We start from the raw sequence: 23,303 nt of genomic DNA on the forward strand, positions 1-23,303 counted from the left end.
GCAATATGGTAATTATATGTTTAACTTTCTGAGGAACTGCCAAACTTTCCCGCAGTGACTACACCATTTTAAAATTCCCGTCAACAATGTACATCTTTGCCAAAACTTATTTTCCTTTTTTTTTTATTTTAAATAATAGCTATTCTAGTGGGTGTGAAGTGGTATTTCATTGTAGTTTTGATTTGCATTTCCCTGATGAACAGCGATGTTAAGCATCTTTTCATGTGCTTATTTATTGTTTGTTTATCTTCTTTGGTGAAATGTCTATCCAGACCTTTACTCATTTTTTAGTTGGGTAGCTTGTCTTTCTGTTGTTGGGTAGTAGGAGGAATTCCTTATATATGCTAGATATTAAACCCTTATCAGTTAATATGGTTTCCAAATATTTTCTCCCATTCTGTAGATTATCTTCATAATGTCCTTTGATGCATGAAGTTTTAAATTTTGATGAAGTCCTTTTTGTCTATTTTTTCTTCTGTTGCTTGCGCTTTTGGTGTAAAATCTAAAAATCCATTGCCTGCTACAAAGTCGTGGAGATATTTCCCTATGTTTTCTTATAAGAGTTTTATGGTTTTAACCCTTATATTTAGGTCATTGATCCATTTTGAGTTAAATTTTGTATATGGTATGAGGTAGGGGTCCAGTTTCATTCTTTTGTATGTGGATATCCAGTTTTCCCAGCACCATTTGTTGAAAAGACTTTTCCCCCTTGAATGGGCTTGGCTCCCTTGTTGAAAAGCAGTTGACTATAGATATGTGGGTTTATTTCTGAATCTCAGTTCTATTCCATTGGTCTGTATCTCTGTCCTTATGCTAGCACTACACTGTTTCGATTATTAAAGCTTTATGCTAAGTTTTGAAATCTTGAGTGTGACTCTTCCATATTTTCAAGATGGTTTTGGCTATTTGGGGCCCCTTGCCATTCCATGTGAATTTGATGATTAGTTTTTTTTTCATTTCTGCAAAGAAGGCTTCTGGAATTTTTATCCAGATTGCAATGAATCTGTAAATCACTTTGGGCAGTATTGACACTGAAAAATATTAAGTCTTTTAGTTCATAAACATGGAATATCTTTCCATTTATTTAGGTCTTCTTTAATTTCTTTTAGCAGTGTTTTGTAGTTTTCAGTGTACCACATCTACATGTCTTTTACATCTTTGATTAAATGTATTCCTAGATATTTTATTCTTTTAGATTTTTTTAATTTTTTAAAATTTCTTTTTCAGATTGTTCATTGCTGGTGTATAGAAATGACTTATTTTTGAGTGTTGATCTTGTCTCTTGCAGCGTTGCTGAGTTCGTTTATTAGCTCTAGTAGCTTTCTCATGGATGCTTGGGATTTTCTCTGTATATGATCATGTCATCTGAGAATAGAGAAATTTTTACATCTTCCTTTCCAATTTGGATGCCTTTTTTTTTTTTTTTTTTTAATTTTTCTTGCCTAATAATCTGGCTAGGACTTCTACTACAGTGTTGGATAGCAGTGGAGAAAGTGGGAATCCTTGTGTTGATCCTGATCTCTGGGGAAAGATTTCCGTCTTTTACCATTGTATATGATGTTAGCTGTGTGTTTTTCATGTATGCCCTTTGAGGAAGCTTGCTTCTCTTCCTAGTTTTCTGAGTTTTTATCATGAAAAGGTGCTTTTCATTGACAGTTAAGATGATCATGTGGTTTTTCTCCCCTTCATTCTATTAACGTGGTGTACTACATTGATTGATTTTTATATGTTGAACCACCCTTGGCATTCCTGGGTTAAATCTCACTTGGTCTTGGTGTATAATCCTTCTAATGTGCTGTTGGATTTGGTTTGGTAGTATTTTGTTGAGGATTTTTGCAATTATATTAATAGGTATCTTTATCTGACTTTGGTATTAGGGTTACAGTGGCCTCATAGAATGGCTTAGGAAGTGTTCCCTCTTCTTGGATTTTTTTTTTTTTTTTTTTGGAAGAACTTGAGAAGGATTGTTGTTAATTCTTTGAATATTTGGTGAAATTCATAAGTGAAGCATCTGGTCTTGGATGTTTATTTTTTTGATGTATATTTGATTACAGATTCAACCTTTCTACCTATTATTGGTCTATTGAGTTTTCTATTTCTTCTTGAGTCAATTTAGATTATTTGTTTCTAAGAATTTTTCCATTTCATTTACGTTATCTAATTTGTTGGCATACACTTGTAAATAATATCCTCTTAAAATCCTTATTTTTTTTTTTTTTTGGCAAGTAGTAATGACCCCATTTTCATTTCTGATCTTTTTTCCTTTGTCAGTCTCTTCAATTTCATTGATCTTTTCAAAGAACCAATTGTTAGTTTTGTTGACTCTTTTGTTTTTCTATTCTCTATTTCATTTCTCTCTGCTTTAATACTTATTGTTTCCTTCCTTTTGCTCAATTTTGGTTCAGTTTGCTCTTGATTACTTTTCTTTTACTGCTTTTTTTCTTCCCTGGAATTAATAAAATAAAAAAAATTGCTTAGTTTTTTTACATTATTACCACCAACTCAACTCCAAAGTTTTCCCAGTTGTATAATTTTTTCTTAAGGTAATCTGATGCTTTGGTTTTCCTATTAATTTCACCTTCTTGGGGAAACCTCTCCGGGAACTGCCTAATCTGTTCCTGTCAGTACTACTTACTCTATGCCTGGTTTACAACTGTAGTCCTTGGATTGCCCTCAGTGTCTTCCTGGGGATTCTCTCTGTTCTTTTTATGTTGTATTTCTGTTGAATCCCACGTCTCTCTCTTTTTTGTTTATTCTCATTTTATTGCAGCACCTCCCTAAAGTTTCCTGAATAAAGAGAGCATAGGAGCTGTATTTTTGAGACCAATCTTCTGTGTCTCAAAATGTCTTATCTTACCTGACTTTTAAATGAAAAATTGGCTGAGTGTAGAATGTTAGATTGAAAATAATTTTCCTTCAGACTTCCACTGTGGCTGTTAAGAAGTCCAATTCTATTATGATTCTTGTTAGTTTGACAGCTTGTAAGTACTGTTTTCCCCCAGTGTTGTGCAGTTTCATGACTGTATACTTTTCCGGTTTGCTAAAACTGCTGTTATGCAAAATACCAGAAATGGATTGGCTTTTATAAAAGGGGATTTATTAGGTTATAGATTTACAGTTCTGAGGCCATAAAAGTTTCCAAACTAAGGCATCAACAAGAGGATACCTTCACTGAAGAATAGCCAATGGCGTCTTGAACACCTCTGTCAGCTGGGAAAACATGTGGCTGGCATCTGCTGGTCCTTTGTTCCCAGGTTGCATTTCAAAATGGCTTTCTCCAAAATGTCTCTGAGCTTCTGTCTTAGCTTCTCTCAGCTCTCTGCTTGGTTCTCCTGGGGCATTTCTCTCTAAGCACCTGGGAGTTTTCTCTCAGCTTCTCTGGGGCAAACTCTGGGCTTCGTATCTTAGTTTAGTATCTCCAAACGTCCTTTTTTCTGTATCTCCCAGCATCTCCAAGTGTCTGGGTCTGTGCTGATTCTTAGCTTCTCCTGGGGCATACTCCGGATTACATAGCTTCTTTCCAAAATGTCTCTCCCAGCTTCTCTGAGCTCCTTCTCTCCATGAGCTCTCTTAAAGGACTCCAGTGATCTAATCAAGACCCCCCTGAATGGGTGGGGTGACATCTCTGTGGAAATGATCTAATCAAAAGGTCTTACCTACAGTAGGGTGGATCACATCTCCAGGAAACATTCAGTCAAAAGGTTCTACCCAACAAGATTGGATTAAAAGATCATGGCTCTTCCGGGGTCCATAACAGTTTCAAACTGGCATATATACCTTTATATAGGTATTCTGTCATTAGTTGTGCTAAGCTGTGCCCTTTATTGAGACCATATTCTGAAGATTTTTCTTGGGAATGTTTTGAATTATGTTGTTGTTGATTTCTACCCTTTTATTTTCTCTGTCTTCCGTTCTGGAACTTCTGTTATTTGGATAATGTACCTCTTGAACTGGTCCCCAAATTCTTTATTGTTTCTCTCCTGCTTATAAATGTATTTTATATTTTTTGAAACAAGTAGGTACATTTTTGAAAGACATATGAAATTGTGCTCTGTTTTTATTCTTTTTTTTTTAAATTTTATTGAGATTGTTCACATACCTTATAGTTATCCAAAGATCCAAAGTACACAGTCAGTTGCCCATGGTACCATCATACAGCTGTGCATCCATCACCACAATTAATTTTTTTTCCAATTTTTAGAACATTTTCATTACTCCAGAAAAGAAATAAAGACAAAAAAGAAAACTCAGTTCCTCCCCTACCCCTAATCACCCCCCTTCCATTATTGACTCATAGTATTAGTATTGGTCTTGTTACTGTTGATGAAAGAATGTTAAAATACTGTTAACTTTGGTACATGGTTTGCAATAGGTATATATTTTTCCTTATATACCCCTCTATTATTAGCTTCTAGTTACAGTGTCATACATTTGTTCTAGTTCATGAAAGAGATTTCTCATATTTGTATAGTTAATCACAGACATTGTCCACCACAAAATTCACTCTTTTATACATTGTCGTCTTTTAACCTCCACCTTTCCTTCTGGTGACATACGTGACTCTAAGGTTCCTGTTTCCACCACCTTCACACACCATTCAGCACTGTTAGTTATTCTCACAATAATGTGCTACCGTCACCTCTGTCTACTTCCAAAACACTTAGGTTCAACCTAGGTGAACATTCTGCCCATAGTAAGCAACCACTCCCCATTCTTTGGCCTTGTTTTATATCCTCTTAACTTATATTTCATCTTTATGTGTTTACATATTATAATTAGTTCATATTAGTGAGACCATGCAATATTTCTCCTTATGTGTCTGACTTATTTCAGTCAATATGGTCGCCCTCAAGTTGTCTTCATCAACCTGTTTTTCTTTAAGACGGTTTTGTTCACCCACCATACTTTCTGTGCTAAGTAGACAATCGATAGTTCCCTAGTTACATATTTATGTGTTTGCTACCATCACCACTGCCTATATAAGGACATCTCCATTTCTTCCACAAAGAAGGAGAAAGAGTCAAAGAAGGTAGACAGACAAAAGAAAAAGAAAAAAAAGCGTGATAGCTAAAAAGCAACAAAAGGAAAGATAGAATTAAACTAAGGTAGAATAAAAGAGTCAGACATCATCACCAATGCGAAAAGTCCCATACCCCTCCCTTATGTCCCCTTCTTATAGGCATTTAGCTTTGGTATATTGCCTTTGTTACATTAAAGGAAGCATAATACAATGTTTCTGTTAACTATAGTCTCTAGTTTGCATTGATTAATTTTTTTCCCCAGTACCACCCTATTTTTAACACCTTGCAAGGTTGACATTCATTTGTTCTCCCTCATGTAAAAACATATTTGTACGTTTTATCACAGTTGTTGAGCAATTTAGGTTTCACTGAGTTATACAGTCCCAGTCTTAATCTTTCCTCTTTCCTTCTGGTGTCCCACATGCTCCTAACCTTCCTCTTTCAACCATATTCACAGTCATCTTTGTTCAGTGTACTTACATTGCTGTGCTACCATCACCCAAAATTGTGTTCCAAACCTCTCACTTCTGTCTTTTCCTATCTGTCTGTAGTGCTCCCTTTAGTATTTCCTGTAGTGCAGGTATTTTGTTCACAAACTCTCTCATTGTTTGCTTGTCAGAGAATATTTTAAACTCTTCCTCATATTTGAAGGGCAGTTTTGCCGGATATAGGATTCTTGGTTGGCAGTTTTTCTCTTTCACTATCTTAAATATATCACACCACTTCTTCTTGCCTCCATGGTTTCTACTGAGAAATCCACACATAGTCTTATCAAGCTTCCTTTTTACGTGATGGATTGCTTTTCTCTTGCTACTTTCACGGTTCTCTCTTTGTCTTTGACATTTGATAATCTGATTATTAAGTGTTTTGGCATATGTCTGTGTGGATCTGTTCTGTTTGGGATACACTGTGCTTCTTGGATCTGTAATTTTTTGTCTTTCAAAAGAGATGGGAAATTTTTATTGATTATTTCCTCTATTATTGCTTCTGCCCCTTTTCCCTTCTCTTTTCCTTCTACAACACCCATGACTTGTATATTCGTGCATTTCAGGTAGTCATTCAGTTCCCTGAGACGTTGGTCATATTTTTCCATTCTTTCCCCATCTGTTCTTCTGTGTGTAGGATTTCAGGTGTCTTGTTCTCAAGTTCCTGGGTGTTTTCTTCTGCCTCTTGAGATCTGCTGTTGTATGTCTCATTATGTTTCTTATCTCTTGTGTTGTGCCTTTCATTTCCATAGATTCTGCCAGTTGTTTTTTCAAACTTTCAATTTCTACCTCATGTTTGCCCAGTGTTTTTTTTATAGCCTTCATCTCTTTTGTTATATCTTCTCTGAATTTGTTGATTTGGTTTTTTTTTTTTTTTTTGATTAAGCATATCTCTTTGAAAATCTTTAATAGATTGTTTCATTAAAGTGAAACAATATCTCAACTGTATCTTGATTGAGGTTTAAGTTTGTTCCTTTGACTGGGCCATATCTTCGTTTTTCATAGAATAGATTGTAGTTTTCTGTTGTCTAGGCATCTGGTTTCCTTGGTTACCCCAGTCAGATTTTACAGAATAGGGTTATATTCAGGGTGTATCTTAGAGAAATGACAGACTTTCCTGGGAGGTTTCCAGTTGCTGTGTTTTTCCTAACCTGCCCAGCAGGTGGTGCCTGTCAGCCTGTTGCTCCCAACTGCTGTAAGGAGGTGTGGCCTCCTTAGTTTCTGTTTTGGATGTTTTCCCCCAGGCTCTGGGGTCTGGTTCTGAAGGAAAAGGTGGGCCCCACCTCCTTACTCTTAAGGAAGATACACCCCCTAGGGAGTTATCATCTCTATTTGAATAGTCTCTCTGTCCCTGTTATCTCCAACCCTGTCTGGGTCCGAGCGCTGGGACTGAAAATGGCTGCAGCTCTCTTCTGAGCCCCTGAGATTGAGAGAGGAAAAGGGGCAGATAGCCCCCTTTTGGAGCCGGTACAAGGTACCCCAGTTTCACTTGTCGGCCAGAGATAACACCTGGTCCTCTGGGCTCCCCCTCCCAGTACAGATGAGTCTTCTGGTTCTTTAAGGTCAGTCATCACTAAGGTCAGTTAGGGGGTTGTAGCTTGTATTCAGCAGTCTACATTTGTTAATTAAAACCCCAGTTGGAGCTCAGCTGAGCCGTATTCCCTTGCTTGGAGAGTGCCACTCTCTATCACAGTGAAGTTTTGCAGCAAAACCTGCCATGAGGGGGGAGGGGGCTCTTGGCACGGTTCCGCAGCTTTTACTTACAATCAGATTATATGCTGCGATCTCAGGCATTCATCCCAATCCAGGTTGGTGTATGATGTGTGGACTGTCATGGTTGTCCCTCAGCAGTTCGTCCAGATTATTTACTAGTTGTTCCTTGTTGTTTATTAGTTTTTCCAGGGACTGACTAAATTCCACTCCTCTATGCCATCATGCTCCTCAAGATTCATTTTTAAAGTCTCTGTTTTTATTCTAACCACAAAAGTCTAGTAGTTTTAAATTGGCCATTGTGATAGAATAGAGAGTCTTGTTAAATGTTGGAATTTCTTGTATGGTTATCTAGAGTGAAGAGTTGGGAACTTTCTTCTGCCTTTGGCTCCTAGTGAGCCAAATAGAAACTAGGCAGTTGTTAGATGGGCATCCTGGTGAGAGTCAATGGGAGCCTTTGTTCCCCAGACTCCCTGGCTGATTTCTTTTTCCCAGGGGCTTAGTTTAATGCACATCCTTTCCTTCTTTTCCTGTCACTATCTTAGCAGTTAACTCAATCAAGCCTGATGGTTCCATGATAATTTCTAATAGAACTAATCTATTTATTTCCTGGATCTCTGTAATGCTTATCTTTTTATTCTCATAAAACGTCAATTGATTTTATATTGCCTGTATTAGTCTTGTCATACATTTATTAATTTCAACAAGATTTTCAATTCTTTGAGGACAGGAACCCATGCCTTATGTGTTTTGTTTTTTTTTTAATCTCCTTTGGTGTAGTTATTTGATGAATTGTTACTAGTTTTTGTTGCTGTTGTTAGTGGGGAGTAGGTGAAGATGAGGGATAGATTGGTAAGGAATCTAAGACACAACTAAGATTGTGTTGTATGCTTAGCAGTCCAGCTTTACAGAGTCCCAGGATTCACTGGTTTGCAATTGGCCTGTGAAAATTTTATCTTTTTGTTCTTTAAATTCCCTAGAGCATCCCATTTCTGGGCTTGGGATACTTTTAGTTCAGCTTCTCACTTTATTACTGTGGCTTTTTCAGTTTTAAAGGAAAATAATTAATGTCCTTTTCTGATGGTGTTATTTTGTTCTAGTAGTAAGTTATATGCAATGGTATCCTTTTTGCATGGCATTGTTGCTGCTGTTAATATTTAATTACTGTAATGTAAACCACCACCGCGTGCCACAGTTGTAAGCTCTTGAAGTGTAGTAGTTGACCATCTGGAATTATAAGAACAAGGAGATTCATAAAGTTATATGAACAGAGCCGTTCCTTTAAAGAATGAGCTTGGACAGATGTAGAAGGGTTTTATCACTGCTTTCCTTAGATGACTGGAAATTCTTTGCTATATCTCAGCTAAAGTTTAACTGGCAAGGTATATATGTAACTGAGAAGTTTGGGTTTAAGAAATGATTATGATTACTGAATCTATATATTTATATTTAGAAATACATATATTTCTTTTTACTTTTTAGCATATTTGCTGTTTAGCATTTTAGCATATTGGAATAGCCAGAAAGACATACCTGAAATTGTTGGACTGTAATTCAGTTGCCTTGATCTTTAATAATGATTGTACAAATATATAGCATTCATCTTGTGACCTTGTGATTGTAAAAACATGGTGACTGACTCTCACTTGTACCCCATTTATCTGTGTTTTTTTTTTCTTTTTTAAACTTGAGGAACTTGTAATCACAAAGACAACCCTCTAATGCTAATCGAGGAGCTTGAATCAGTTTAGAACCAATTATTGACTTGTTCTTGTTAGCTTGGTTCTAGCACAGTTCTGCTTTTTTACATTTGTAAATTGTTTCTGCCATACTTGTTACTAAGATGCAACTCCATCTGCCTTCCTTTTTGCTTGTACTTGTTATTGAAACAGTAACATCTATCTCCCCTTGTGTCTGCTTATTCTAGTTAATCCACCTAATCTCTGCTTATACTTGTTTTTGAAATGGTAACAATTCCATTTCCCCCTTGTTTCTGCTTTTACCTGCTATTGAAATGGTAGTGATTCCATCTCCCCTTGTTTGAATCCATAAAAACTTTGAACTTCTTAGGCCTATAGGCTGCTTCCTGCCTAGTCTCTCTTCATGATCCCTTTGTCGTGGATTGGCTGTTGTGCAGATGGGGCAGAGAACCCAATAAGAGCTATTTATCTATCTATAATCTTCTTATTTACCTATATAGTTACCTTTACTGGAGGTCTTCTTTTTTTATTCTGCTTTGATCCACTATCTAGTGTTCTTTCAGTCTGAAGAAGTCCCTTTAGCATTGCTTATAAGGCAGGTTAGTGGTGACAAACCCCCCCAGCTTTTGTTTATATAGGGATGTCTTAGTCTTACCTTCATCTTTGAAAGAAAGTCTTGCCAGATATAAAATTCCTGGTTGGCACTTGTTTTCTTTCAACTCTTTAAATATTTCATACTACTGCCTTCCTGCCTCTGTAGTTTCTGATGAGAAGTACACATTGATGAGAATTCAGCACTGAATCTTACTGGGATTCCCTTGTATATAACTTGCTGCTTTTCTCTTGGAGTTTTCAGAACTCTCTCCTTGACCTTGGCATTGGACAATTTGATTACTGTGTGTCTGGGCATAGTTTTCTTTCAGGTTATCCTGTTTGGGGTTTGTTGGACTTCTTGAATGTGCATATTCATGTCTTTTGTTAAATTTGGGAAGTTTTCTGCCTTTATTTCTTTGAATATTCCTTCTTCCTCTTTCCCTTTTCTCGTTCTGTGATTCCCTTAATGCATATATTGGTATGCTTGATGGTATCCTACAGATTTCTTAGGCTTGTTTGTTCTTTGTTATTCTTTTTTTCTTTCTTCTCCTCAGCCTAAATCATTTTGTCCTTTCTTTGAATTTGCTGATTCTTTCTTCTACCTTCTCCAATCTGTTGTTGAAACCATCTAGGGAATTTTACATTTCAGCTATTGTGTTCTGCAGCCCCAGTATTTCTTGGAGATATTTCCTATATTGTTCAATCATTGTTTTCCTCATAGTCTTTAGCTCTTTCTCCATGTTTTCCTTTATCTCCTTGAGCCTATTGAGAATCATTATTTTAAAGTGTCTGGTATGTCCAGCGAATGGTCGTCTTCATTGATGGTTTCTGAATTTATATCTTCTTCCTTTGGATGGTCCATCATTTCCTGTTTTTGTTTGTTTTGTAATCTTTTGTTGCTCACTGTATATTTTAACATTTTAAAATGTTAACTTTAAGAATTAGTCTCTGGGCTGCCCCTTAGGTTTTTATCCACTATTGATATGACAGAGAGTTTCTTGAATGCCAGGAGCTAATCAAAATAAACCAAGGTTAAAAGCACCTTTTACCATCTTCATTTGTTCATTCACAAATATTAGTTGAGTGTTTTGCTCTGTCCCAAGTACTGTGCTAGGCACTAGAATAAGAATGATAATGGTCCTTTTACTCATGGAGTGATACTTCATTTTACACTAGTTATTATAGAACCTATTTTAATGATTGTTTTGTCTAAGTGGTGGTGAAGAGTTACTGTTCCAAATAAATTGTAGTTTCTCCCTGCTCCAAAAACTTGTACAATTTTATTGAACTATATCAGATAGGTTCATTAATTGCATATATCTAAAATATACAAGCAGTAGTACACTGTGCCGTAAAGTAAGAAATAAGAGCTCATTAAGCTCTTACCTAAAGCATTGAAGATATATTGTTGAGTCCTGGAAAATTTGCTGCTGCTTCTGTATTTTTGTTACCCAGTAACGAAATTATTTCTATCTTTGAAAAAATTTTTTAAGTAAGGTGACTTTAGTCTCTGTAATAGATAAATAGCATTTTGGAATATGTTATCACAAAAATATTTTAGAAGAAATATTCCAATAGGTTCTTTGTTTTTAGATGTTTGAAATGTCTTTGTAATGGAGGTGTACTGCATTTAAACGTTACATGATAGGAAAGTGGAATTGTGACAAGTGGATAATAAAGAAAACCACTTTTTAAATGATTTTTTATCATTTCTATGAAGAGAAGATAAGAATAAATTGCTAAGACCATCATTTTCAACTTTCATTCTTACTACAATTTACTAGATGACAGTTTTGCAAAAATATGTAAAGTGTATGTAAAGTTAATCAACATGCATTACACAAATTGTGAGTTATCATTCCCATTGCACCCAGTCTTGCTCGTTCCTCTCCTTTTCAGCCAAAGAACCAGGAATGTGTTAACAATATGATAACCAAAATATAGAACAGGAGTTTGGAAGTATTAACTAAAATGAGTCTGAATGCGTATGTATTTTGTCGGTCAGTGAACAGTTTCTTTTTGATTGTTATCATGTATTTCTCATCAGTCTACCAAATCTTGACCCTCTGTATCTTAGTCTGTTATTCTTCTTCCCTTCAAAACCAAGTTTCTTTGAAGATTGTGTGCCCTTATTGCCTCATATTACATTTCTTTCTTAACCCATTGTAGACTGGCTTCTCTACCTTCCTCTTGCTAATGACCTCCTCATTGTTTTTATTTGTGAACCCTTCTCAGTCTTTCTATAGCATTTGTCACTGGTCACTTCCACCTTCCTGAAATTTTCTTCTCCCCTCTATTCTCCTTTCTTACTATTTCCTCCTATCTCTCAAGCTGTTCTCCCACATCCTTCATGGACTCTTTTAATTTTGTTTGTGTTTTTTGTTTGTTTGTTTGTTTTCATCTTCATTTTATTGAGATATATTCACATACCATGTTTGTGTTTTAAATGTTGCATTTCCTGGAATTATTTTCTTAGGTTTCTTTTCTCCTCATTGTTTATTCTTTCACATGGCATTCTTGCATGTACATTTATGGTTTCATCTACCTTCTATAAACTAATGGTTCTCCAGTCTACGTCTGGAGTTCAACATTTTCATCTCAGCACCAGGCCTGAAATTATGGTTGTCTACTGAAATTAACTGGTTGTCCTCAAACTCAACATTCTAATTTTCCTTGAAAGTTTTTGTAGCCTACTATATTCTCTTATTTTGGTACATTTTTTATCTGATTTTACCAATTTCCAGTTAAAAACTACTTCTTCAGTGTTTCTCAGTTTTTTCCTATCTTTTCTATCTCTACTATAAAACTTCAAACCCTTATTATCTCTTCTGGGATATTGTAGCTATTCGCTACAGAATTGACATCACTATAGCCTGTCCTCCTCACAATGGTGTTTTATGTTTCACTACATTATTCCTTATCTTAAAATCTTTTAGATACTTTTCATTACCCAGCAATAGGTTTCAGTGATCCATCCCTGGACCAGATGCTTTTGGATCATTTAGAGAACTTCTGAAAAACTCATATTCTGTGTCTTTTCTCATAGAATCTGATCAATATAGGCTTAGGAATCTTTAAAAAGTTTCCCAGGTGATTTTGATAAACATCCAGGTTTGAAAACACTAGCCTATAAATGTGGTTCAAATTCCTTATCATGGAGTACCAGGATGGATTGGGTTCCTTCCTGCTTCTCTAGCACTCTCCCACTCTGCTTTCCCTCCCCTCATTTATTGTGCTCCCTTCTGGACCTGAAACCCACTAAGCTTGATTCTCTTTTGGGACATTTGCATGCTTTTGTTGAATCAGAAGTGGGGCCCTAAATTTCTACCTGTTATACCAGAAGGGCTGCACCCCAATAGACACCTTCTTGGATTTCATTCATGGAATTCAGGTTCAGAATCACTGAACTAATTCAAATCAGTGAGACCCAGAAAGATTAAGTAACTTGCCCAATTCATGTAATAGTGAATGCAGAACATATCTAAAATTCAGGATTTATATTTCTAAATAGTTCTTATCTGTTGTTCTTCTGTTGCTTTCATATTTATAGCATCTGGGCAGGTTGATCTGAAATTGCATCTTACGCCTTTTCTTCCTAAATATATGACCATTCATTTGTTCCCTCATTCATATATTTTTAATTTGTTTACTCAGCAAACATTTGTTTTACTACGCAAGAAGCATTTGAGGGGTTGGGGTGGGTAGAAAATTTGAATAATACAAATTTCCTGTCCTTAAGGTCCTAAAAGACAGATCCTTGTTATTCAGTCACAAAATACTATACGGAAAAACAAATTATTAATTTTCAGAAGAGAAACCATAGTATAACCTTTTTTTTACTTCTTTCTTTCTTTCTTTCTTTCCTTTTTTTCTTTTTTACCCAGGGAAAGACCATGTTTGTAGATTTATTGGCTGTGGGAGGAATGATCGATTCAACTATGTGGTCATGCAGTTGCAGGTAGGTTAACCTTGAAAATGTATCTTAAAATCTTTGTTTTGATCAAAGTACCCAATTACAATAGATATGAATAAAACTAACAATATTCTTGGTATCATCTCAGGAGTTTTTTACACTGGGGCAGATGGAATTTTCTTTAGACAGACTTGATAGAAATTTTCCAAGGACAGAAAGATTGTCCTTGTCAGCTGTCTTAGTTGACCCATATTTTCACTGGTCATCTTTGCAAACTTTTCAATCCTTCTTTGGGTTGCTGGATATAATGTGAGTCTTGCCCTGTCCCTGCCCCTTCTCCTTCCACTCTTCATTACCTTAGGGACTCTAGTTTTCTATTTATGCTCTTTAGTACCAACTTGACTACTTGGAAATTTAAACATTAGTTAAGATAAAGGGAAAGTGCCATTCCCTCTCTCTTTCCATCTGTTAACATAGCTCTGTTTGGTATCCTTTAGTTGGGAGGTATGGTTGGGTTGGAGGAAGAGAGGAAAGAATTCAGAAAGAGAATATTGGAGTATGGCTGCAGAAAGGAGAAGTGAACCATCCCATTCTCTCTGATGGTACCACTGCCTCTGAACATACACACATGCACACAAACACAGATATTCTCTCTCTCTCTCTCTCTCTTTCTTTCTCTTTCTCTCTTTCTTTCTCTTTCTCTCTCTCTCTCTTACACACACACACTCATACTCACACACCCACACACACCTGAACTATATTCTTCTCACAGTGTAAAAGCCATGGTTCACCTTGCTGCCTAACTTAAGAGTTCCCAGGGTTTCCTTACATCTTTAGTGGACTTTGTTTTGGGCATTTGGTTTCTTTATTTTCTTTCAAATTATCTGTATAGTATAATTTCAGAGACATAAATTGTGAGCTAAATGCTTCCTTTTCTCGTTAGAGTTCTTTTCTTGTTTCTCTCATCATCCTTCAGCATTTGATTTAGATCTAAAGATATTAACCTCTTTGTAGACAGTAGCCTCAGTGTCTTTTACTATCTTTTGAGCCAGCATAGCTTTATTTCATTAGTCACTTTTTAGGTGATTAATGTGGTTCCTGCTGTCACTTTGGCAATTAATAATATAACTTTTTGTATAATATTTTATAGTTTTCTGAATTCATCCTACATCTGTTTGATCTTCACCATACCCCCAGAGGGAGGACGGAATAGGTTTATCCCCATTTTGCAGATGGAGAGGCTGAAGTTCAAGAGGGTTTGTGGTCTGCCTAGGATGAATCACCCGATGAGTGTTACAGCTTGGCAGAAACCTGAAGCCACTTTTCTTCCCACAATTAGAGAAAACTCAATTTTGTCCTCAGTTTATTACTGACTGAAGAATCATGGACAGTAACTGTCTGCAGAGTCTCTCCCTATTTCAGCAGTACTCATTTTTGTTCTTACACGTATTTAAATGTTACTTCCTAGAAATGGGAAGGCTAAGTATGAGCATGTGTATCAGGTAATGACGGCCTTTGGGAAAGCTCCTTTGGATTCATCCAGGAAGCTTTCCATTTGACTTGCATGTTATGTTTTATCCTGTCACAAGAAAGTTAACTCACTATTCGCCTGCATCCCTACAGTAATGATTGACTTGATTTGAGACAAGGCTAAACCTAAAGCTACTATAACTGCTAGAATGTGTTCTCCGTCAGGTCTTCTTCATATGTTTTGATAAAATTCTAGCTATTGACCATTAAAGTAGGTTTTAAAAGTATATTACAGTGTCTCACAGAGTTCAAGAAGTTATACACATTTTTTTTTTTCTTAATTTGTACAGGCAGGAACATGACCAGGAATCATCTAATATCCTGCCACCATTGAGATTTCCCATGGTCATTTTAATATAGCCACAGGGCAAGCAGGGCCCATATTTTAGGAGCATATTTTGTGATAAGCATATCACCTAGGGAGGGTCAAAAACATTTTGAATGCTGTAACCAGTATAAATGTACTGCCTAGTGTAAAAGCTGCCAGAATTTTTTCTTGTGCTTTTTATTATTGTGGAAAATTAAATATACACCAAAGTACAGTTATTAATGAACACCCATGTACGGATCACCCAGCTTCAACAATATATAGTCAGTCTTGTTTCAGCTGTATCCTCCTTTGGGTTATTTCATGGCAAATCCCAGACACATTTTGTTTGTAAAAATACAAGTATATGTCTTTGAAACAAGTACTCTTTATTCCTCTTGAATTAACCACAGTACACTATAATCATTCCTTAATATTATCACCAAATATCAATTCAGTTTTCAGGTTTCCCAATGACTAAAGAGATAAAGATATTAAGAAGACACTAGGAGAGCATAAAGAAGAATTTGAAAGATACATAGAAAAATAACAGATATTATGGAAATGAAAGACCTTGTAGATGAAACTAAAAATGTACTGGAGACACACAACAGCAGATTTGAAGAGTGAGAAGAAGGAATCAGTGAGCTAGAAGACTGAGGAACCAAATTCAAGCAGACAAAAAACAAATAGAGGACAAATGGAAAAATTTGAGCAGGATCTCAGGGAGATGATTGACAACATGAAGCACAGAAATAAATGCATCATAGATGTCCCAGAAGGAGAAGTGAATGGAAAAAGTTCAGGAAAAATATTATAGGAAATAATGGCTGAAATTTTCCCAACTGATTTATAAAAGGCATAAATTTGCAAATTGAAGAAGCCCAACATAGTCCAGATAGAATAAATTCAAATAGACCCACTCCAGGACACATACTAATTAGACTGTCAAATGCCAAACAGAAGGAGAGAATCCTGAAAGTAGCAAGAGAAAAGCAATTCATCACATACAAAGGAAGCCACATAAAGCTAAGTGCTGACTTCTCATCAGGCAGCATTGAGGAAAGAAGGCAGTGGTACAATATATTTAAGATACTGGAGAGATACTGCCAGCCAAGAATTCTTTTTTTTTTTTTTTTTTTTTTAATCTTCATTTTATTGAGATATATTCACATACCACGCAGTCATACAAAACAAATCGTACATTCAATTGTTCACAGTACCTTTACATAGTTGTACATTCATCACCTAAATCAATCCCTGACACCTTCACTAGCACACACACAAAAATAATAAGAATAATAATTAAAGTGAAAAAGAGCAATTGAAGTAAAAAAGAACACTGGGTACCTTTGTCTGTTTGTTTGTTTGTTTCCTTCCCCTATTTTTCTACTCATCCATCCATAAACTAGACAAAGTGGAGTGTGGTCCTTATGGCTTTCCCAATGCCATTGTCACCCCTCATAAGCTACATTTTTCTACAATTGTCTTCAAGATTCATGGGTTCTGGGTTGTAGTTTGATAGTTTCAGGTATCTACCACCAGCTACCCCAATTCTTTAGAACCTAAAAAGGGTTGTCTAAATTGTGCGTAAGAGTGCCCACCAGAGTGACCTCTCGGCTCCTTTTGGAATCTCTGCTACTGAAGCTTATTTCATTTGCCAAGAATTCTTTATCCAGCAAAGCTCTCCTTCAAAATTGAGGGAGAGTTTAAAGTGAGTAAACAGAAGCTGTTAGACTTTATTAACAAGATACCTACCCTGCAAAAAAATAATGCTTAGAAGAGAGTATAGAACTGAAGGTTACCAGTAAGTTTAACTAAAAGGTTAAAAAGAAAGGAAAAAAAATAGGTCTGATAAATAAAAGCCAAAGAATAAAATGGTTGAAGTAAGGACTGTTTTTACAGTAATGACTTTGAATGTTAAAGGATTAAACTCCCTAATCAAAAGACACAGACTGGCAGAATGCATAAAAAAATATGATCCATCTATGTGGTAGTTACACGAGACCCATTTTAGACCCAAAGATACAAATAGGTTGAAATTGAAAGGATGGAAAAAGATACTCCTTACAAGCAAAAACCAAAAGGGGGAAAAAAAATCTGAAGTAGCGATATTATTATCTGACAAAATAGTCTTTAAGTGTAAAAATGTTATGAGACAAAGAACAATACTATTTGTTAATAAAAGGAGCAATTCATCAAGAAGAAATAGCAGTCATATATTTATGCACCTAGTCAGGGTGCCCCAAAGTACATGAGGGAAACACTGGCAATACTGAATGGAGTAATAGATGTCTTTAAAAAATAGTTGGAGACTTCAACACACTGCTGTCTTACAGAGGATCAATAAGGAAACGAAGAACCTAAATTAAATGATCAATGAGCTAGACATGTATTAAACATTGCACCCCCAAACAGCAGCATATACATTCTTCTCAAGCACTCATGGAATATTCTCCAGGCACAAAACTGGTCTTAATAAATTTAAAAAGATTAAAATTATACAAAGCATATTGATAATAATGGAATTGCTGGAAATCTATAACAGTCGGAGAATTGGAAAATACACAAATACATGCAGGTTAAACAACACTCTCTGAACGATCAAGTGAAATCAGTATATATTTCAAGATGAATGAAAACAAGAACACAGCATATCAAAACATAGGGGATGCAGTAAATTATAGCCCTAAACGCCAACAATAAAAGGGAACAAAGAGCTCAAATCAAAGACCTAACCGAACAACTGGAGAAACTATAAAAAGAATAAAAAACTAATCCCAAATCAAGCAGAATGAAAGAAATAACAAAGATTAGAGTGGAAATAAATGAAACATAGAAAAACAATAAAGGATCATTAAAACCAAAACTTGGTTCTTTGAGAAGATCAATAAAGTTGACAGACCCATAGCAGACTGATGAAGACAAAAAGAGAGAAGATGCAAAATAAAATCAGAAATGAAAGGGGGTCATTACCACAGACCCTAAAGAAATAAAAAGGACAATAAGAGGATACTATGAACAACTAGCATCCTAGACAACTTTAATGAAACGGACAATTTCTTAGAAATACACGAACAATCTACACAGACTCAAAAAGAAATAGAATACCCCAGCAAACCAATCACAAGTAAAGAAGTTGAATCAGTCATGAAAAACTTCCCAACAATGAAAAGCCCAAGACCGGATTGCTTCACAGGTGGGTTTGCCCAGCATTCCAAGAAGAATTAATACCAATTCTGCACACACTCTTCCAAAAAATTGAAGAGGGAACACTACCTAACTCATTCTATGAAGCCAGCATCACCCTCATACCGAAGACTGATAAAGATACCAGAAGAAAACTACAGACCAGTCTTCCTAATGAATATAGATGCAGAAATCGTCAACAAAATACTTCCAAATCAAATCCAACAGCACATTAAAAGAATTATACACCATGACCAAGTGGGTTTTATCCCAAGTATGCAAGGGTGGTTCACCCTTAATTAATGCAATACATCACATAAACAGTTAATGTAATACACCATATTAACAAATTGAAAGGGAAAAACCTCATGATCATATTGATTGATGCAGAAAAGGCATTTGATAAATACAGCATCCTTTCATGATAAAAAGACTTTGAAAGATAGGAATTGAAAGAAACTTCCTCAACATGATAAAGGGCATATATGAAAAACCTGCAGCTACCATGGTACTCAAGAGTGAGAAACTGAAAGCTTCTCCTCTAAGAACGGAAACGCAACAAATATGCCCACCGTCACCGTTATTCAACATTGTGCTAGAACTTCTAGCTAGAGCAGTTAGGCAAGAAAAAGAAATAAAAGCCATCCAAATTGGAAAGTAACTAGTAAAACTCACTATTGGAAGACACCGTGATCCTATATTTAGAAATCCTGCCCCCCAAAAAAACTGTGCCAAAGCTACCAGAGCTAATAAACAAGTTCAGCAAAGTGGTGGGATACGAGAACAACGCGCCACTATACTGTGTACAGTGTTTCTATACACTAATAATGAGCTATCTGAGGAGTTAATCAAGGAAAAAATCCCTTTCACAATAGCGACTGAAAGAGTCAAATATGTAGGAATAATCTTGACTAAGGATGTAAAGGACCTGTACACAGACAGCTATAAAACATTGCTAAAAGAAATCAAAGAAGATCTAAATAAATGGAAAGACATTCTATATCCATGGATTGGAAGAGTAAATATTGTTAAGATGTCAGTTCTGCCCAGATTGATTTACAGATTCAATGCAATACCAATCAAAATTCCAACAGCCTACTTGCTGAAATAGAAAGGCTAATTATCAAATTATTTGGAAGGGAAAGGGGCCTTTAAGAACCGAAAACATCTTGAAAAAGTAGAATGAAGTGGGAGGATTCATGCTTCCTGACTTTAAAGCATATTAGAAAGCTGCAGTGGTCAAACAGCATGGTACTGCCACATAGTCTTACTCCTTATATGAAAATTAACTCAAAATTAACCAAGGACCTAAATATAAGAGACAGTACCATAAAACTAGAAGAAAATGTAGGGAAACATCTTCAAGATCTAGTAATAGGCTGTAGTATCCTAGGCCTTACACCCAAAGCACGAACACTGAAAGAAAAATAGATAAATTGGACTGCCTCAAAATTGAATTCTTCTGTGCTTCAGGGAACTTCGTCAAAGGGTGAAAAGGCAGCCTACTCAATGGGAAAAAATATTTAGAAACCATGTATCTTTAAAGGCTTGATATCCAGATTGTCCAAAGAAATCTATAACTCAACAATAAAAAGACAACCCAATTAAAAAATGGGAAAAAAACAGGAATAAACATTTTTCCAGAGAGGAAATACAAATGCCTAATGTAAAAGATGTTCATCTTCACTAGCTATCAGGGAATTGCAAATCAAAACCATAGTGAGATACCATTTCACATCTATTATTAAACAAATAGGAAACTCTTAAGTATTGAAGAGGATGTGGAGAAACTGGAACACTTATTCACCCCTGAAGGGAATGTAAAATGGTAGAATTTAGAATATAGGTTTCCAGGAGATAGAATGGGGTTAGAGAACAGGGAGCAGTTGCTTAAGATGTGCAGAATTTTAACTAGGCTGAATTTAAATGAGTGGAGAAGGATAGAGGTGATGGTAGAGCATTATTGTGAGCATAATTAACAGTGCTGAATGGTGTGTGAATGTGGTTGATAGGGGAAGTTTAGAGAGATGTATGTCACAAGAAGGAAAGCCAGAGGTTAAAACATGGGACTGTATAACTCAGTAAATCTTGTAGTGGGTAATAACTGTGATTAACAGTACAAATATAAAAAATTTCTTCCATGAACTAGATAAAATGTGCATAACTATTATAAGGAGTTAATAATAAAGTGGTATATGGGAAAAAAAACATACCTATATAATTATGTAGTTCATACCATTGCAAACTATGGACTATATAATTAATAGTAATATCTTAATATTCTTTCATCAGTAGTAAGAAATGTACCACTCTGATGCTAGGGATCAATGGTAGGGGTGGATAAGGGATATGGGATGTTTTGTTTCCTTCCCCCTCTTTTTTTTTTTTTTCCTGGAATAATGAAATGTTCAAAAATTGATTGAGGTGATGAATCCACAGCTATGTGATTGTACTGTGTGCCATTGATTGTATTCTTTGGATGGATTGTATGTTGTGTGATTATATCTCAATAAAATTGCTTTTTTTAAAAAACACGATACTGCATCCAGGAGGGATTGCAGAGATTGGTGCCACCATATCCCTATTCAAGTCTTCTATTTGGCCTGGGCAGAAAACAGATGAATCTTGCAGGATGATAGTGGATTACTGTAAATGTAACCAAATGGTGACTCCAGTTGCACCTGCTGTTCCAGATGTGATGTCATTTCTTGAGCAAATCAACACATCCTGTGGTACTTGCTGTGCAGCTTTTGATCTGGCAAATGTTTTTTTCTCAATTGCTGTTAGTGAAGACCACCAGAAACAGTTTGCTTTCAGCTGGCAAGTCTAGCAACACACAGTCATTATTTTACCTCAGCAGTATTCAGCTTTCCAGTCCTATGTCACAGTCTAGTCCATAGGGACTTCTGTCATCTCTCCCTCCCATGAGATATCACACTGGTCCTTTATATTGATGATATCATGTTGATTTGACCTAATGAGCAAGAAGTGGCAACTACTCTAGACTTATTGGTAAGACATTTGCATGTCAGAGAGTGGGAGATAAATCCTACAGAAATTTTGGGGCCTTCCACCTCAGTGAAATTTCTCAGTGTCCAGTGGTATGGGGCATGTTGAGATGTCCTTTCTAAGCTAAAGAATAAACTGTTGCACCTGGCCCTCCTACAACCAAAAAAGAGGTTCAATGCCTAGTTGGCCTCTTTGGATTTTGGAGACAACATATTCCTCATTTGGTTCTGCTGGTCCCTCTCATTTATAATGTTTGCCTTTTTTCTGGCATACTTCACTCAAAATGCTGTCTATAGGATCCGTTCACCTCCTCATGTGTCTCACAACTTCACTCCTTCTCTTAGTTGCTCAGTATTCCATTGCATGCATACACCGCAGTTCACCATTCTGTTCATCAGTCGGTGTACCCTTAGGCCACCTCCACCCACTGCAAACCATGAATACTGTAGTCCCTCTCATTTAACGAGTGGCCCGAAAAGTTGCTAGTTTTGAGTGGGGACTGGAATAAAGAGGAAGCTCTGCAATAGAACCAGCCTGCTGTAGAAGTTGCTCTGCTACTTGAGCCATATGATCCAGCAGATCCAATAATGCCTAAAGTGTCAGTGCCAAATAGAGATTCTGTCTGGAGCCTTTGACAGGTCCCTATAGGAGAATCACAATGCAGACCGTTAGGATTTTAGAGCAAAGCCTTGCCATCCTCTGAAAAAGCTACTTTCCTCTTGAGAAACAACTTTTGGCCTGCTATTGGGCCTTAGAGATTGAAGCTTAATGGTGGCCCACCAAGTTATCATGAGACTTGAGTTGCCTATCGTGAACTGGGCATTGTCTGATCTCTCAAGCCATAAAGTGGGGTGTGCATAGCAGCACTTCATCATAAAATAGAAGTGGTATATATGAGGTAGGGCTTGAGCAGGTTCTGAAGGACAGCAAGTTATGTGAAGAAATGGGGCAAATTCACATGGCCCCCACTCCTGTCACATTTCCTTCTCTTTCCCAGCCCACAGCAATGGCCTCTTAGGGGATTTCTTATAATCAGTTGACTAAGGAGGAGAAAACTTGAGCCTGGTTTACCTGTGGTTCTGCATGATATACAGGTACCACCTCAAAGTGGGTAGCTGCAGCAATACATCCCCTTTCTGGGACATCCCTGAAAGACAGTGGTGAAGGGAAATCCTCCCAGTGGGCAGAACTTTGAGCAGTGTACTTGGTTGTTGATGTTGCTTAGAAGGAGAAATGCCTGGAGGTGCATTTGTGTCATGGGCTGTTACCAGTAGTTTGACTGAATGGTCAGGGCCTTGGAAGGAACATGTGATTGGAAAATTGGTGACAAAGAGATATGTGGATAGATCTTTCTGAGTAGGCAAGAAATCTGATATTTGTATCCCACATAAATGCTCACCAGTGGGTGACATCAACAGAGGAAGATTTTAATTATCAAGTGGATAAGGTGATCCGTTCTCTTGATACCAATTGGCCTCTTTCCCCAGCTACTTCTATTATCGCCCAGTGGTGTTATGAACAAAGTGGCCATGGTGATAGGGATGGAGGTTATGCATGAGCTCAGCAATATGGACTTTCTCTCACCAAGGCTTACCTGGCTACAGCCACTGCTGAGTGTCCTATCTACCAGCGGCATAGACTAATACTCAGTCCCTGATATGGCACCATTCCCTGAGGTGATCAGCCTGTACCTGGTGGCAGGTTGATTACATTGAATCTCTTCTCTCATGGAAGGGACAGCATTTTTTTCTAGCTGCAATAGACATATACTCTGGTTAAGGATTTGCCTTGCTGCACTCAATGCTTCTGCCAAAACTACCATCTGTGGACTTAAGAATGCCTTAT

The 23,303-nt window shown here is 36.6% G+C and overlaps 1 protein-coding gene across 3 annotated transcripts in view; it reads left to right on the forward strand.

Annotated features, from left to right (window-relative positions):
* Positions 1–23,303, forward strand: part of TTBK2 (tau tubulin kinase 2) — a 296,380-nt gene that overhangs the window by 119,788 nt on the left and 153,289 nt on the right. For 2 of the 3 annotated variants that reach the window (XM_037834173.1, XM_037834174.1), the window contains one exon: positions 13,395–13,468. The exons of the other annotated variant lie outside the window; for it this stretch is intronic. In XM_037834173.1, coding sequence (XP_037690101.1) covers positions 13,395–13,468 — 74 coding nt within the window. The remainder of the gene's footprint in view (positions 1–13,394; positions 13,469–23,303) is intronic. 3 annotated transcript variants of the gene reach the window in all.

This window comes from Choloepus didactylus, chromosome 4 (genome assembly GCF_015220235.1).
Source record: "Choloepus didactylus isolate mChoDid1 chromosome 4, mChoDid1.pri, whole genome shotgun sequence".
Classification (NCBI taxonomy): Eukaryota; Metazoa; Chordata; class Mammalia; order Pilosa; family Megalonychidae; genus Choloepus; species Choloepus didactylus.